Consider the following 16,856-nt stretch of genomic DNA (forward strand, 5'->3'; position numbering starts at 1 on the left):
TTTAAGATAGAAGTTTATTGATTTGAAACCTTTATTCTTTTCTAAAAAGAATACTTCTCATATAAATTTCTTCCTAAGTACTGCATTACCTGAATCTCACAAATTTTGATAGATTCTATGTTCATTCATGAGCTTCCCTGGTGGCTCAGTGGTAAAGAACCCACCTCCCAATGCAGGAGACCCAGGTTTGAACCCTGGTTTGGGAAGATGCCCTGGAGGAGGAGATGGCAACCCACTCCATCATTCTTGCCTGGACAATCCCATGGGCAGAGGAGCCTGGTGGGCTACAGTCCATAGAGTCACAAAGAGTCTGACCTGATCTGAGCAACTGAGCAGCAGCAGTGTTCGTTTGTATTTAGTTTGAAATATTTTCTAATTATTTTTGAGGCTTCTTAACCAGTGAATTCCTTAAAGTGTATTGCTTAATTTTCAAACATTTAGGGGCAGAGCAGCAGCAGCAGCATATATCTTCAGTATTGGTCTAACTGATTATTTTATGGCCAGAGAATATATGTGGTAAGATTTCATCCTTTTAAAAAGATTAAGGTTTGTTTTGTAACCCAGAATATGGTCTATTAGGGTGACTGTCCCATGTGTATCTGCAAATGGCGTGTATTCTGTTGTGTGGGAATGTTTATTAAGTCAAATTGTTTGATAGTGTTATTTTTATGTCTTCAATACTCTTGCTGACTTTTTGTCTTCTTCTGCTAATCAGTTTCTAACAGAGGAGGGTTTTAGTCTCCAAATGCAATTGCATGTTTGTCTTTTTCCTCTTTCAGTTTTATCACTTTTGCTTTATGGATCTTGAAGCTCTGTTATTAGGTACATACACACTGAGGGGTGTTATAGCTTTTGATGACTTGACTCTGTTTTCATTATGTAATATTCCTCTTTATCCATGATGAGTTCCTTTTCCTGGAGTCTATTTTGTTTGGTGTTAATATAGTGACTTTCTTTTGATTAGCAGTTGCATGGTATTTTTCCCCATCTGCTTACATTTGAAGTGAGATTCTGTAACAGGACATAGTTGGATCTTGGTTTGTTTGTTTTTAATCCAATCCAAAAATCTCCAGCTTTTTAGAAGTATTTATTTATGTGGCTGTGTTGTCAGGTCTTAGCTGCAGCACGCGGGGTCTTTCCTTGCAGCATACAGACTCTCTAGTTGTGGTGTGTGGGTCCCGGGGTCCATGTGAGGCCGTACATGTGCCCAGCTGCCTGCGGCACACGGGATCCTCCCTGACCAGGGATCGAACCCATGTCCTCTGCATTGCAAGGCAGACTCCTAAACTCTGGACCACCAGGGAAATCCCTGATCTCCAACTTTTAGTTGTGTTTAGACCATTTAAATTTAAGTATTGAAATGGTTAGATTTAAGAGTGCCATTGTATGATTAGTTTTCTGTTTGCTTTCTTTTTCTCTCCTTTTAGATTATTTGAGTATTTCTTGCCATTACACTTTAACTTACATTTTTTTTTTTAAACCATATCCCTTTGTGTAAGTTTTATAGCTGTTGTTTAGGAGTGGTTACCATATGCATACCTGACTTTTCTTAATCTGCTTAGAGTTCATAGTTTGCCACTTCAAATGAAGTATAGAGATATTACAGCTATATAAATTCCTTTGCCTTCACGTTTATGTCATATCATTGAATCTGAATATATTGAAAACCCAGTCAAGTATAATTTTTTATTTTAACAATCATATAAAAATATGAGTGTTAAACAGATGTGCATGTAATCCTTTCATTGGGGCCATTCTCATCTTCACTGTGTCATTCCAGTTTAAGTATACGTGCTGTTAAAGTAAGCACTGAATATGTTTTTGAAGTGCTTGCCTAATAAGGATTTATCCAAAACTTGCAACAAGTTTGTGAAACTATGATTACTAGAAGTACAGTCTATATGATCAGGGAAGTGCTTTTCTCTGAAGAAAGTTAGAATTGCCTAACCAATTATACTTTGATGTAAAAGGGTAGTCATTTTATTTAAAAAAAAAAAAAAGAAGTGTTTTTATTGTGAAATGAAGCAGAATGTGGAATTAAAAACTAGAAATACACCAGAAGTATTTTATAACCAGACAGAATTTTTTATTGTTGTTAAATGAAGGTTTATAATATCAAAACTATCAGTTATCTACAGGGATGTCCAAGTGAGAGGTATCTAGAAATTAAAAGAGAATTGTTTCATTTTTCAGTAGGTGGTAGATTATTTGGAGAGGGTGAAATAAAAGCTAACTCTCAGACTTCCTTGTGGTCCAGTGGATGAGAGTTCGCCTGCCAATGCAGGGGGACACAAGTTCAATCCTTGGCCCGAGAAGGTCCCACATGTCTTGGGGCAACTAAGCCTGTGGGCCACAACTTCTGAGCCCGCAGGCTGCAACTACTGAAGCCCATGCGCCTGGAGCCTGTGCTCTGCGACAGGAGAAGCAACCACAATGAGAAGGCCATGCAGCATAAGGAAGAGTAACTCCCGCTCACCGCAACTAGAGAAAGCCCGTGCGCAGCAACAAAGAGCCAGCGCAGCCGAAAATAAAATATATATATATATATATATATTTAAAAAGCTAACTCTGCTAGGTTTGGGATTAGGGGAAAATAGAGGTCATAACACATATTGTTAAGCTCATAGCCAAGAAAATATCCACATGTGTAAAGCATCTTCATTCAGAAAAAAAAAAAAAAAGCCCTCAAAGGCACTTTAGCATAAAATTTCATTTATCTCTGTCAATTACTATTGCAAATATTGTCCACAGTCCAGAATAGGAAAGTGATGAGTCTGTGTGGCATGCAGTGAAGGTAGCAGTCTCCCTCTGTAACCTTGTCTTTCCCAGAGCATGCAGTCACTGGCTTGGAATGTACAGCTGTGAAGGTGACAGCTAAAGGCTTTGGTGATGTAAGCCTGAAACCAAGGAGAAGAGCAATTAAGCCTCACCTTGATTAAGCTGCAGGGTACCACGAGGGCTGCAAGTTGGGCTTGGTGACTGTGTACTTCAGTGAGCAGGAGACATTTGCACTTGGAGTTTATGGGGAAACAACCTGTCAGAAGTGGTGGTCAGGACACCTTGCCATCTTCTTTACCAATCAGATGCCTGTCATTCAGGAAGTTGCATTTGTAGTTTCTTCTGCTCTATGAGATCTTTCTTTCTGGCCACTCCAACGGTGATGAATAATCTCTTGACAAGCTGACTTACATGGCCGTTTCATCTACCCAATTCATGAGGCAGTCTGAGTTTTTCTTTTCTTTACATGGGCATATTCTCCTGAAATAGATTTTAATCTCCATTAACCAGTGCAGTGCCTTTGTTTCCCAAAGGGCCTTACCCAGTTTAAGAGTTTGAGAGAGGCGATTGGAGTAGTTGAGAGCATAGGCTTAGTCTGTCTGGGTTCAAATTCTGATTCCACCATTTTCTAGCTGAATGACTAGATGAAAATTGCTTAAATATTAATAAATATGCCTCAGTTTCCCCACTTGTAAAATTGGGACAATAACACTATCTATAAAGATGAAATAAGTTAAGACATGTAGAGTGTTTAGCATTTTTTTACCTGGTACCTAGTAAGTACTGCTACTTATTTTTATTAAGTGATTAATTTTTTTCTTAGAAAGTCATGGAACAAATATGTATTTGTAAGTCCAGCAGGACAGAGCACAGACGGGATCAGCTAGAGAAGGCAAAGAACACAAACAGAAGTTGACCAGATTCCAGATACAAAAGACTGAGCACCGATTTTAAAAAGAAATGGAGGATGGAAATGTAAATTGGTACAGCCACATTGGAAAACCCACTGGCAGTGCTTACTCGAGAAGAACATTCTAACACTCTAGAAACAAGCCATCCCATTCCTGAGTATACAGCCGACAAAAAGTGTCCACGTATTGTGAAAGGATGTTTGATAGAATGGTCATAGCAGCCCCATGGAAGTCATTAACCGCAAACTATGCAAATATCCATCAGAGGGCAAATGGATAAATAACTTGTGGCAACAAAAATGGGTGGTTTCCAACTACACACTGCAGAATGGGTAAATCCCACCAGTGTAGTGGTGAACACAAAGGAAGCCAGACACCGAAGTATACACTGTGCTTTTTGTAAGATTCCAGGCAAAACTAACCTGTGCTGTTACTACAAGAAGGGATAGTAAGTTAACCGCAGGAGGGTGACAGCCGTGAAAGCGGGGAGAGCTACAGAGGAGAGACCAGGATGAGCTTCTGTGCGAGCAGCTAACATTTTACCTCTTTCTCTGGTGCTGGCTTCGTGGATGAGTTCAGATTGTGAAAATATATTGAACTTACGTCCACTTAAGATAGGAATATTTTTCCACATGCATATTCAGTTCAGTTCAGTCGCTCAGTCTTGTTGGACTCTTTGCGACCCCATGGACTACAGCACGCCAGGCTTCCCTGTCCATCACCAACTCCTGGAGCTTACTCAAACTCATGTCATCAAGTTGGTGATGCCATCCAACCATCTCACCCTCTGTCGTCCCCTTCGCCTCCTGCCTTCAATCCTTCCCAGCATCAGGGTCTTTTCCAGTGAGTCAGTTCTTTGCATAGGGTGGGAAAAGTATATGGACTGTATAGTCCATGGAATTCTCCAGGCCAGAATACTGGAGTGGGTAGCCTTTCCCGGCTCCAGGTATCTTCTCAACCCGGGGATCGAACCCAGGTCTCCAGCATCGCAGGTGGATTCTTTATCGGCTGAGCCACAAGGGAAGCCCATATGCGTATTCTGTTATTAAAAAGAAGAAGAAAAATAAAATAAAAATAGAAAAAAAAAGAAAAAATAGAGGAGAAAGCCAAAGAAAAAAACAAAATGAAAGAAGGGGAAAGAAAAACAGCCTAGAGGTTAAAGGACACGTATCCTGACCTGGCAGGCTCACCTCTCTACCTTACACAGCTCCCTGCCCTTCCCAGCCTCCTTCTCCCCCAGTCCCACTCTAACCTATCCCGCACGAGGATGCCAAATGCACAGTTTTCAGGGTCCTTCCGTTCTCTTCCCGGCTCCCCATAGCTCCTCCCCACTCTGAGCATCCCTAAGGCAGGAAGGGGCTTTCCTAGTGGAAAGGGCTGATAGGAGAGTTAACTTACAGGAGCTGATGCTTCGTTGAATGAAACGTAAGTTACAGGAGCTGATGCTTCGTTAAATGAAACGTAAGGCTTAAAGCCATCTCTTTTTCTCTCTCATCCTCCCCCGCCTCCTCTCACACTTCCTCCCCCTTTATCTTTCCCAGAACATCCTCCTATCCCAGCGGTGGTGTCGCGGCGCGCCCCGCCGGGCCTGGGATGCGGGGCGGGGGCCGCGCTCGCCCGGAGCCCCTCCCGCCCGCGGGGTTGACCCCGCCCCGCGGCGCCGGCTATTTTGGGCGCGGGCGGCGGCCGCAGGATCGCCGCCCGGCGCGGATCCTGTGACACCTCCCAGCGCGCGGCACTTGTTGCTCCCGGGAACCTGCAATCCATCCCCGAGCCCACCTTTTCCGCCTCGTCCTCTGCCCCCTCCTGGCTTCTCTCCTTTCCTGGAGATCGCCCGGGACACCGATCCCTCAGGCACCGCTGTCACCAGCTGGGGAAATAGATTAAAGAAACTAGATAAATAAACGCCCTCCGGAGGCCGCCCCCGCCCCCCGGCAGCAGCAGCAGCAGCGGCAGGAGCGCTGGCCCGGGCGCCGCAGAGGTGGCGCCTCCCCGGCCCGGGACGCTGGCCCCGGGCGCCGACGGCATGACGGACACGGCGACGGCTAACGGGGACGATCGGGACCCCGAGATCGAGCTCTTCGTGAAGGTAGGTCGGCGTCCCAGCGCCGCCGCACCTGCTGCGCCTCCAGCCCGGCTCGCGGCTCACGTGCCCCGGCGCCGAGCGCTCTGCGACGCCCGACCCTCCCCAGGGAGCGCAGCCTCGCCCTGACGGTCCCTGGGGTGGCCTTTCTGCAAACCCGAGCCTCGTTTCGGGGCTCCTGGGCGGGATGGAGTCAGGTGCATTCTGGCAGGTGGCTGTCGTCTCCTGAGAGTTTGTTAAACCTGCCGCAGGACCGGCGGTCACCCTGCCTAGGCACGATTTTGGTTTGTCCTGAAGGGCATCTTCGGGTGCAGGATGAGGGCAGGAACCTGGCTGGACCCATGAAGCTTTCTTCTAAAAGGGCAGGGAGGTGAGGGGAAGGAAGAGGGAGAAGAGAAAGCATTACTAATAATATGATCTTTGGCAAAGTAGAAATAACATTTCTCAAAACCTCCTTTTTCTCTTTTACTCTATTAAAAGAAAAGCAAAGGGGAACAAAGATTGTTCTTGTGCTGTGATCTGCAAGCCGGAAAGCAAACACTCCACTCGCCCACATTATTTTTCGTGTCATAATCGTGTTTCCGCGGGGTTGTATCAGGAAATGCAAAGGGTGACCTGAGGCAGACTGGGAGGTGGGGGCACCGGGCTGGGGGAATCATGAAGTCCCCTCTCTCCCTGCGCCGAAACAGCCTAACGTCAAAAGCTGCTTACACTTCTTTGCAACCTGGAGGAGGAAGGATGGAGGCTGATGCACCGTTTCCCGGTTCTCCAGGGTAATAAGAAAGAAACATTTGATAGGTCCTCCAGAAGCCGAGAAACCTGAGCGCAGATGAGTTGTCTCCAGGGCGGTGCGGAGTCGCCAGGACTTGGGGGCGGGGCGGCCGCCGGTAGGCTGCCTGAGCGCTGAGAACTTTCACAAAAGGGGGAAAAAAAAACAAAAAAGCCCAAACATCTTAGAATGCAGTTTCCCTAGAAATATACAGGTAACTGAGAAGGGAAGAGAACTTGCCTGTTGGGAGCCTCCTGGCTGAATTTAAAAGACATGTATATTTCTCTTTATACATGGGGAAATGTATGGAAATAGGCATGCCTTTTAAATTTGTTTTGGTCAAAGGATCCTTATCTATAAACTAAATAAACAAATAGATTTTCACAGGAAGTGTAAGATCTATATGACCCTGATAGCAACCTTTTGGTCTTCGGTAGTTTTTATTTATCTTATTAAAAAATAATAAACCAGTTGTGACTTACCTTACACTTGAAAAGTACTCTCAGTTGGCCCAGCCTACCACAAAGTTTTGTTAAATATTTCGGCTGGGCTTTACATTTTGGGGGTTATTTTGCAAAATTATGTATAGACATTGCATTTGTTTTTTAGTGAGACAACTTTCCTGGACTTATTTCTCTTCCCCCAAATGCGACTTCTGTCTCCGTCTCCTCATTTGGTTTCTGTGACCCCTCTGGGAAGGATTTTCAGGCTCTCTGGCAGATCCAGGTAATGAAAGAGGTCATGTCCTCCCAGGCTGGGCAGTGTTGGACCCAGAGCTGGCCAGGGCTGCCCTGACCCCCAGCGCCCAGGCCTGCAGTCTCGGGAGCAAATACGGAGAGCTTTCACAAAGCCAAGGACTCTTGCTGTACTTCTTGAAGAAAGCTATTCTAGGACTTTCTCAGATTCCCTGGGAGCAGGTCATTTCACAGTGTCAAGTTCCTGAAAGCTATTTGGAACACAAATTGACTCTTTTAGAACCAAAAGAGCCCTTTGCCCTGCTCCTAAGTGAGAAGTCCATTCTACCCGCACCTTCTGAGTTTCATGTTGGCAACTTGGAAGTTTTCTCCATTTGTATAAAAAGCTCACTTAGCAGCCCCCAGCGCCCACAAGAATTCTAAAGCACCTGTGTTGTCTTTTTTTTTTTTCCCCCTAAAGGAAAGCAATCCATGAGAGCCAGGCAGGCCTTCTTGGGCAGCACAGAAACCAAGTTGATGGGGAACAAACAATCAGATAGGAAAGCTCTTTTGATTCCCCCACCCCCTTTTTGAGCTTCTGGTTAGTAGTGATCATTTACAAGGGCAAGTAAAGGCTGAAAATAATTGTGAAATAAAGACACTACCCAGGCAGCCAGCCGTGTCCTGATTTATAGAATCAGGTATTTCCATGATTTACCATGTCTCGTAGCTGTAGGATTTCCATCAGAAGAAAGGCCTTGTGGAAGGTCTCAGGTATCCGAAGTGATTTCTGCAGGCCCAGCAAGGTTGGTTTCTAGGAAGCCTTCCAGGCAGTCTCTCCTCACCCAGTAAATGTTGTGATGTGGTCATCTTCAACACTCCCTTGAAGGGAACCCCCAACCTGGCCTGTCCCCTGGGAAAAGTGAAAGCAAAAGTTAGTCACTCATTTGTGTCCGACTCTTTGTGACCCCATGGACTGTAGCCCACCAGGCTCCTCTGTCCATGGAATTCTCCAGGCAGGAATTTTGGAGTGGGTTGCCATTTCCTTCTCTAGGGGATCTTCCTAACCCAGGGATCAAACCCAGGTCACCCGCCTTGTGGGCAGACTCTTTACCGACTCATCCACCAGGAAAGCCTTCTGTGTGTCACTCAAAACCTTCACTATCGTGAGAGTTTCAAGGACTTAGGATAGATTCTATGCCACATTGATTGGCGATCATTATCTGTTACCACTGCTGCTGCTTATTAATAATGCTAAATGGTGGCATTTTAGGACTAGGGAAGCACATTCAAATACCTTATCTCATTGGATCCCCAGCTTCCTTGATCCATGAGCCTTGATTCACATGTAAAAAGTGGTGAAAGCAAATGATATGTGGCTCCCAGGGACCTCCTGAGACATGTTGCTGAGAGAGCACTTTGCCAGCTGCAGTTTTCTCTCCCTGTAACAACCTCGGAAACTAAGGATGGTGGTTCATCCCGTTTTGTGGTTGAAAAATTCAGGTGCTCAGAGAGCATCCGTGAAATGTTCAGACATAGATAGCAGTAAATAACATTCAGATCCAGCCCTCAGCTAGCAGTTTAGACTCTAAATTTTTTATTCATTCTCAAATACCCATATGTCAGGCCTTGTACCTTCTTTTGCCAAGTCAGCCTTTCACGTGTTTCTAAGATGACACTTACTGGCAACTTACAAATCCATTCTAATGTATTAGTCACCCAGTCGTGTCCAACTCTTTGTGACCCCATGGACTGTAGCCCACCAGGAATTTTGTAGATCTCTGTCCATGGGATTTTCCAGGCAAGAATACTGGAGTGGCTTGCCATTTCCATCTCCAGTCCATTCTAATATGGTCATGGAACGCTATCAAGGCTCCCGCCCGTCTGTGGTCTGTACTCCAAGTCTTTCCCTTCCAGGGAACATTGTAATGGGGATTTTTTTTTTTTAAGATTTATTTATTTAATTAAAAAGGTTTTTTTAGCTTTGGTGTGTCTCTGTTGCTGCTCGAGGGCTTTCTCTAGCTTTGGGCGAGGGGGCCACTCTTCATCGCCATGTGAGGGCTTCTCATTGCAGTGGCTTTTCTTATTGCAGAGCACAGGCTCAGTAGTTACGGCCGCATGGACCTAGTTGCTCTGAGGCATGTGAGCACATAGGATCCTCCGGGACCAGGGATTGGACCAGTGTCTGCTGTACTGCAAGGCGGAGTCCCAGTCACTGAACCGACCACCAGAGAAGCCATCTCATGGGGATGTTTGAGAGATCACTGACCCACCATTTTTAGTTTCTTCATCTATAATAAGAAAGGTTTGAGTCGGTCAGCTCTCATTCTCATTTCCCAACAAATGCGAATGGGCAGAGGGGACAGAGAACTGGGCTCAAATCTTGTCTCTGCCTCTTGTTGGCCAAGTGACTCTGAAAAAGTTCCGTAACTTCTATGAATCTCAGCATCCCCCCCTCTTCAAACAAGAGGGTGATTATAAATAAAGTGCCCTTATCTTTTATCGTCCAAACTCCTGAGGGAGAAAGGAGGTACTTCCAATAGTCAGGCTGGAACAGCAGGTGTCACCTGGGGTTGATGAGAACGTGTGGTCACCCTGGATATGAAAATACTGTCACCACAGACTGGCTGCGAGGATGCCACGGGAACAAACAGAGGAAAACATTGTGTAAGCTGAAAATTGCTGCAAACACGTTGACTTCGATAAGCATATGAGTCCCGTGGCAGATAGAACCTTTCTTGATCTGCAGGTCCCTGATTTGCCTTAGGGAACAATGGCCTGGCTGCTTCCTTACTCGCAGGGCTATTTTGAGAATAAATGAGATCATACGCAGCTGGGACTTTGATCACAAAGGGAGGACAACAGGTTAGAGTTGATAGAGGCAGTGAGCATGGTTTATTGAAAGAAAAAAGAACAAGGAAATAAAAGCAAAACAGAAAGTGATTTGGGAAGACAAACACAGGATGTGCTGTGTAGTTAGATCAAGGCATTCCTCCTTCTGTAGCGACACCTCCACCTTCAGTCCCCGTCCTAGACCCCAGAGGTAGCAAATCACCAAAGCCACCCAGTTTGAAACACATGTCTCTTGAGTTTCAACAGAAAACTAGTGGTTCTCAAATTTGGCTACAGAATCAAATAATTTGGGGGAGATTTTTAAAACTTCATGGACGGAGCCTGGTAGCCTGCAGTCCATGGGGTCGCGAAGAGTCAGACATGACTGAGCAACTTCACTTTCACTTTTCACTTTTATGCATTGGAGAAGGAAATGGCAACCCACTCCAGTCTTCTTGCCCAGAGAATCCCAGGGATGGGGTCGCACAGAGTCGGACACAACTGAAGTGACTTAGCAGCAGTAGCAGTTTAAAACTTCTGATGCCAGACTGCTCCTTGGTCAGTTACATCACAATGTCTGTAGGTGGGACCCAGAAGCGGTGTTTTTACCCCCACCCCTAGGCAACTCGGGTGGAGCTCTCGTGGAGAGTCACTGAGTCCTGATCAGAGGCAGGTCTCTCGGCAGGCAGCTTTGCCATTACTGAGCTCGGTGGCTTTGCTAGTGCGGATGAATGTCTAGAACGTCTAACAGCCTCGGGTCATCGTGATCATTCTCATCAGGAGTGCTGTTGATAGAAAGCTCACAGCCAACAGTGCTGCAGTGAACAGATGCTGACGGACCATAAAGCCCTTATCTGCAGGACTCCAGAACAGTCTGTGTGTGGGGTCGGTCTAGTAAATAATGATCAATTCAGCCCCCGGGGGAAACAGAATGGAGGCCTGCTGATGTCTGATGGAAATGACTAGTCATTTCATTTATGGAGGGATCCAGAAGGCTCTGACAGTGGTGCAGAGCACAAGTCAAGTCATGGCAACCCGTGGCGTGGTCATCTGACTTCCAGAACAGACGGCATCAAATTTTGTTGTGTTACCTCTCAGACCCCAGCTGCCCACTGGCTGCCTGGTCACCTGGCCAGTCATGGGTTTATCAGGTTTTGAAGTTCCTTTTGTCACATTATGCCACTGTTTTCTCCTGGTTTTGCTCTTTGGTCAGTAATGCAATACACAAATCCACCTGCCCTGCTATGTCAGCGGTGCATCCTTACCTGGTAACACATCCCTGGGAATACCGATGTCAAAGGTCGACTCATACAAGTCTCAGGTACCCTGGCAGGTGGTGACAGTGAGGACTGGAGGTCTGAAGATGTAAAAGCCCATGGCCAGTGGTGTCAGCCCCTGCCTCCCTGCTCACCTGAGCTGTCTCCCTAGAGTGTTTGGTAGCTTTCTCCACCCAGGGTAAAGAGCCCATTGATTCAGATAAGTCAAAAGCTTTTAATTCTTGACTTCTTTTGAAATTCAGATGCTAAGCCCATGTAGTGGTGATGGAAGATGCAGTAGAAGAATGCAGTTTTCGGTGGCCCTGCAGGTCACCTGCTGTGTGAGCTAGGACAGGCTGCTTGGCATCTCTGGGCCACAGTTGTCTTGCCTGTGCAAGACAGGTATTGCTGATCATGGCAATACCTGTTTCCTGGGGTTGCTGTGAGCATTGAACAAGCTGTGTAGAATCTGGGGTCTGAGTAAAGCCTCCTTTGCAGGCCTAGGATAGCCCCAAAAGCCAAGCCCTCGCACTTTCCTTCCTTAATGTGTCCAGAAGTCACTGGTGCAGAGACAGAGTGGTGGTGGCCGGAGCACAGTGGTCTCTGGATCTGATCGCCTCTGACGGGGCTGCTGCTCCAAGAGCCGGAGGCCCCCAGCAACCACTGTCTGGAGGAATGTAACCCCAGGAGAGTGTAGATCGCTGACCAGTGGTCAGATTCTTCCAGCTCAAGGGGTGTTGATTCCTCTGGTAGTTGTTCCCACACAGCTCCGGGGGCTGGACTGCTGCTGCTGCTAAGTCGCTCCAGTCGTGTCCGACTCTGTGCGACCCCGTAGATGGCAGCCCACCAGGCTCCCCCGTCCCTGGGATTCTCCAGGCAGGAGTACTGGAGTGGGGTGCCATTGTCTTCTCCGGGGCTGGACTAAGATGCATCAAATCACTGAGAGTGCTACACTGGCCCCTCCCTTTTCAGCTCCATGGGAGTGTTACTTCTGGGGTTTCATCCCCTTCTTGTCACTGGGTTCTAGGTGGAGCTTCCCGGGCTCATCCGCAGGTGCTACAATTTTGACCCTTTAGCAGGAAAGAAGCTTCTGGAGTTCCAGGTCCTTGAGTTCCGAGAGGACCCCTGAAACCTCTATGCCGTGTTCCCATTTGCTTGCAACCTTCAAGCTCTGCCTAGCCATGGCTACTGTCCTAGAAAACACTACACACGTATACATATTACCTATCTAGACTATAGGGAAAATGTAATAGACTCACAATATCTGGTACCTTTAAGAACTATTATGCAGGAGACACCCCCAGGTGTCTTTTTCATGAAGATGCAAAGTGGTTAATCATGGGTTTCCTGAAGGTGAGTCTCCACCCAGGGCATCTTAGATCTGACCCTGCTGACATTCTGAGGGGTCAGCTCCAACTACTGGGGAAGTGTCTGCCAGCTCTCTGAGTGACAACCTACTTTGGAAACTCATATATTTATTCAAGGAATGTCTTAGATCTGAGATGTGAAATACTTAAGGGTAAACAAGATAGATAATCTGCTGTCAGAACTAAAATGAACACTCTTTCTGGTAAAAAGCAATTGAGTTATTAACCTCTGGAAGGAGGTCCCCTCTGGCTCTGTTAGCGTGGAGAGGTTCTTTGGGTTCTATTTATTGCAGTGCTCATGGTGAACAATGGCTTGGCCACTGGCGCTCAACCTTTGGGGCATAAAAAAGTCACTGCAAAGCTTCTTCATACCCCAGCCCTGTCCCTGGGGATTCAGATTCAGGAGGTTGGGGTGAATCCCAGACATCTCCCCTCAGTGATCCTCGGATTCATCAAAGACTGAGAACAGCTGGCCCAGATTGTAGGTAAATAGGGTTGAACCTACCCAGGGGAGGATCCAAAGGGCAAGAGAAAGTTGACTCCCCACTGGAAGCATGCATTTCTTGGGATGGAGGCCGTTGAGGCAACTATGCTTTATTCACGTGAGTCACCCAGGATTGACCCTAAATAAACCAGAAAAGGGAGGAAAGGAATGCTTTTGACCTCTCTTTTAAACTTGCTTCCCTTCCTCTGTAATTTTTTTTTTTTATGATGTAGGAGTGACAAGTCATTTAAAAAGCTGGGTGTGAAGGAAATATTAGTAAGATAAAGAATGTGGGGAGTTAAGAGATTGGAAACAATCCATCAATCAGTTTGTGGAGCCGCCTACTCTGTGCCAGGCTCTGTGGCAGCTGAAAGCTGGGAGGGGAGATCAGAGATGATGGCATCTTAGCAGCCCGTGAATTAGAAGCTGAAGAGTAAAAATGCTAACATCATGCCACATGTGTGGTAGGCAATGAAATGAGGGATGCATGTGGCTCAAATGAGGTCTCCTGGTCTAGTCTTGGGGAGGTAGGACCTGAGTTGAACTTTTTAAAAAATATGCATACATATATACGTTCATTTATTTATTTGGCTGCGTCGGGTCTTAGTTATGGCATGCAGGACCTTCATTGCGGCACATGGACTCTCTAGTTGTGGCTTGAGGGCTCCGTTGTTCCACAACATGTGGGATCTTAGTTCCCCGACCAGGGATCAAACCCCCACCCTCTGCATTGCAAGGTGGATTCTTAACCCCTGTACCACCAGGGAAGTCCCTGAGTTGTGCTCTGAAGAGTAATGAGTCACTAAGTGCCTGGGAGTGGGGTATACGAGTTGGGCTGAAGAGAGTGATAGGGAAGGGCCCAGTGGGAAATAAGATAGAAAGAAACACAACGGTGAGAAAGGGCTTTGAATGGCAGCTAAGTGATTTTTGACCCCTTTGAGTAATGTGGAATAACCAGAGGGTTCTATCTAGAACAGGAGCTTGATTTGGCCCCTGCTTCGTTAGAATGGTTTCTGTACTGCTTTGCACAATGTGGTGGGAAGACTAATGAGTTCAAAGTTAGAATACCTGGAGTCTTGGTCCGGCTGAGCTATGTGTGACTTTCTTTAAGGCCAAACTTCCTCTTCTGTAAGATGGGCTCAACGATCATAAAATCACAGAATTTTTGATGGGAAAAACCTCTGTGGAGTCATCTGGTCTGATGCCCTCTTATCAGAGAAGTTCAGAGTCTAACATTTTGGGTTATGTGCTTTATGGGCTTAAGATGTGAGAAGACACATGAGCTGCTGCTCTTTTTGCCTTTGCCCTTATGACTATGTTCAAAGTGGTTATGAATAAGGAGAGCCTTGAGAGGCCAGGAGAAGGCTTCTCCAGTGTTCCTTGCGGGGAGGCCATCATGAACCTAAGCCAGGGCTAAAAGGAGGAGTGTGCTGGGGAAGCATGATGTGGCTACAGAATGAGTACAGGCCCTGGAAGAAGCCTATGCAAACACAGGAGGGAGGCCCAAGCTTTAGATTCATGGTCACTTCACCTCTGGAGAGGCTGGTTTCCATGCCTGGAATGGTGGATGCTAGTGGTGGGCTTGACCATTGTTGTCTAAGTTGTTGTAAGTGGATTGAGTGCAGATGAATGAATTGAGCTTCACGGTTCCTTTGAACTCAGAAACCTGATGGACCTAGGGTAGAAATAGAGCTGTGAGGAATGGAGCAACCTCAGGTTTTAGAACTGTTGTTTGAGATGACAGCAGGCCAGAGTTGAGGGCACATGGCCATTAGAGTGCTGGAAAGCCAGAGCTAAGAATGAGAAAAAGGCCAGGCCAGGGGTGTGGACTTGAACTTGTGCTTCCTTCTTACTGTTAAGGAATGGGTTCCCTGAAAGTGGGAGCTTGGAGAAGTGCGTAAAGGCTGTGCCTTAGAAAATGCCCATGTGAGAGGGAAAAACGAGGCACAGGAGCATTTAGCAAAGGTGATGACGAAGCAGAGAGGAAATAAACGTGACGTCCCAGACGGAGGAAACCACATCAATGATGGTTGTAGAGGCAAGAAAGGGTTAGGAAGTGTCTAGAAGAATTCAGCGTTCTGCTGGGCTGTGGCAAAGCCTGTGAAGAGATGCGGGGAGGGTGGACAGTTTGAGTCGGATCGTGGGGCAAACTGAGTGATTTGGGTTTTGATTTAAAATGCAAAAGATTGCATGTGTTAGCCTCCTGCTTGTGGGACAACTGAATTTTAAAAGAGGAAGTACTTAATTATCTGTACGTGGCATGGCTGGCCCCAGAGAGGTATTCTGACCTGGGAGTTCATCTGCCTGCACCTTGGGTGTGTAGCAGTTGGTACTGGTTATCCTATACCCCATACCAACCTCCATGGAGCTCAAAGTGATGTCTTCCACTTCTATTTATCATTATTCTGCAGTAAGCGGGTAAGAATCAAGTATAAGACTAGAGATAACCCAGAAGATGTAGGAGGGAGGGTGTGTAGTGAATGGACTCCAACTGGGAATCCATTAGCTAGAACACAGAGGAAGTGAAAACCATGTCCCAGTTACTATTGCTTAAAAACTCAGTTTGGGAGGTTGGCATGGCAACTGATAAAGACTTCTTGACTCAGCCAAAGCTCCCCTCCCTTCCCTGCCCACCTCTGCTTCCTAAAGCTGATGGGAAGCTGAGGCCCAGGAAACACAGCAGGTGGGTGGTTGGGGGGAGGGACAACCTCACCTGCCTTTTATTCATTTTCACTTTTGAGTTCTTGGCATTTTATAGTCATATCATAAAATCTAGCATCCACTGTGTCTTTGTTTTTTTACCTTGGAAACCAAAGGAACCTTATGTCTATGGTCCTTTATCACAAATGCCTCAGATTTTTCCTGTGGAGATAAAGGGTTCTGGGCAGGGCTGGACCACAGGACTTTGGGGAGAGAGAGATGCCACGTGGGGAAGGTCATGTGACCTCTTCTCCCAGGAGTACTGTAGGAGTATAGAGATACGATCTGTCTGATGGGATTTCTATAAGGATCAAATGAAATCAGAACATGAACTCCCTTCGTAAATTAGAACTTTCATTGTTTAAGACATTATATTACTGGTCAGCATGTACGCATCACCTTGTTCACAAAATAGCTCAGGGCAGAGTTTGGTGAATGACCTCCCCTCCTCTGGCTCCTTCTTCTCTGTGGTCCTGCCCTCCCCCAAGGCTGCCAACTCCTCTGCTGGACTTTGCACTGGATCAACATAGAGTAAAGGATGGAGCATCGCAGGGAAGAGGGGAGGATCACACGGAGAGTTGGCATGGCCCCTGCCTAGAAGTGGCCGAATCACTTCCACCCACTTTCCATAGGCCAGAGCATGCGTGTTATCCACTCAGTTTTCAGGAAAAGGTGAAGTAGGTTTGACAAACCACAAGCCCATCTCTACCATAGAAATGATTTATTTCCTTGTTTCCTACTGCTACATCATCTCATCAGCCCCTAAGATGGCATTCTGTCAGCAGCCTCTCTCTCCTCCTGCCCACCATGGTTGATTGTTGGTTTTTAGTCTCTAAGTCATGTCTGACTCTTTTGCAACCCCATGGACTGTAGCCTGCCAGGCTCCTCTGTCCATGGGATTTCCCAGGCAAGAATACTGTCATAGGTTGCCATTTCCTTCTCCAGAGGATCTTCCTGACCCAGGGATGGAACCTGTGTCCTCTGCAGTGGCAGGTGGATTCT

At 46.6% G+C, this 16,856-nt stretch overlaps 1 protein-coding gene and 1 non-coding gene across 5 annotated transcripts in view; one reads left to right on the forward strand and one right to left on the reverse strand.

Annotated features, from left to right (window-relative positions):
- The window catches only part of CLIC5 (chloride intracellular channel 5), a 192,084-nt gene that overhangs the window by 73,185 nt on the left and 102,043 nt on the right, over positions 1 to 16,856 (forward strand). Inside the window, exon 1 of one of the 4 annotated variants that reach the window (XM_020894541.2) lies at positions 5,626 to 5,778. The exons of the other annotated variants lie outside the window; for them this stretch is intronic. Coding sequence (XP_020750200.1) covers positions 5,716 to 5,778 — 63 coding nt within the window. The 5' untranslated portion in view covers positions 5,626 to 5,715. Of the gene's footprint in view, positions 1 to 5,625; positions 5,779 to 16,856 lie in introns of those variants that run through there. 4 annotated transcript variants of the gene reach the window in all.
- On the reverse strand, positions 1,704 to 1,810 carry LOC139031671 (U6 spliceosomal RNA). Its single transcript, XR_011484173.1, has one exon. It is a non-coding gene; the product is annotated as a U6 spliceosomal RNA (small nuclear RNA).

The sequence above is a fragment of the Odocoileus virginianus genome, chromosome 27 (genome assembly GCF_023699985.2).
Source record: "Odocoileus virginianus isolate 20LAN1187 ecotype Illinois chromosome 27, Ovbor_1.2, whole genome shotgun sequence".
Taxonomy (NCBI): Eukaryota; Metazoa; Chordata; class Mammalia; order Artiodactyla; family Cervidae; genus Odocoileus; species Odocoileus virginianus.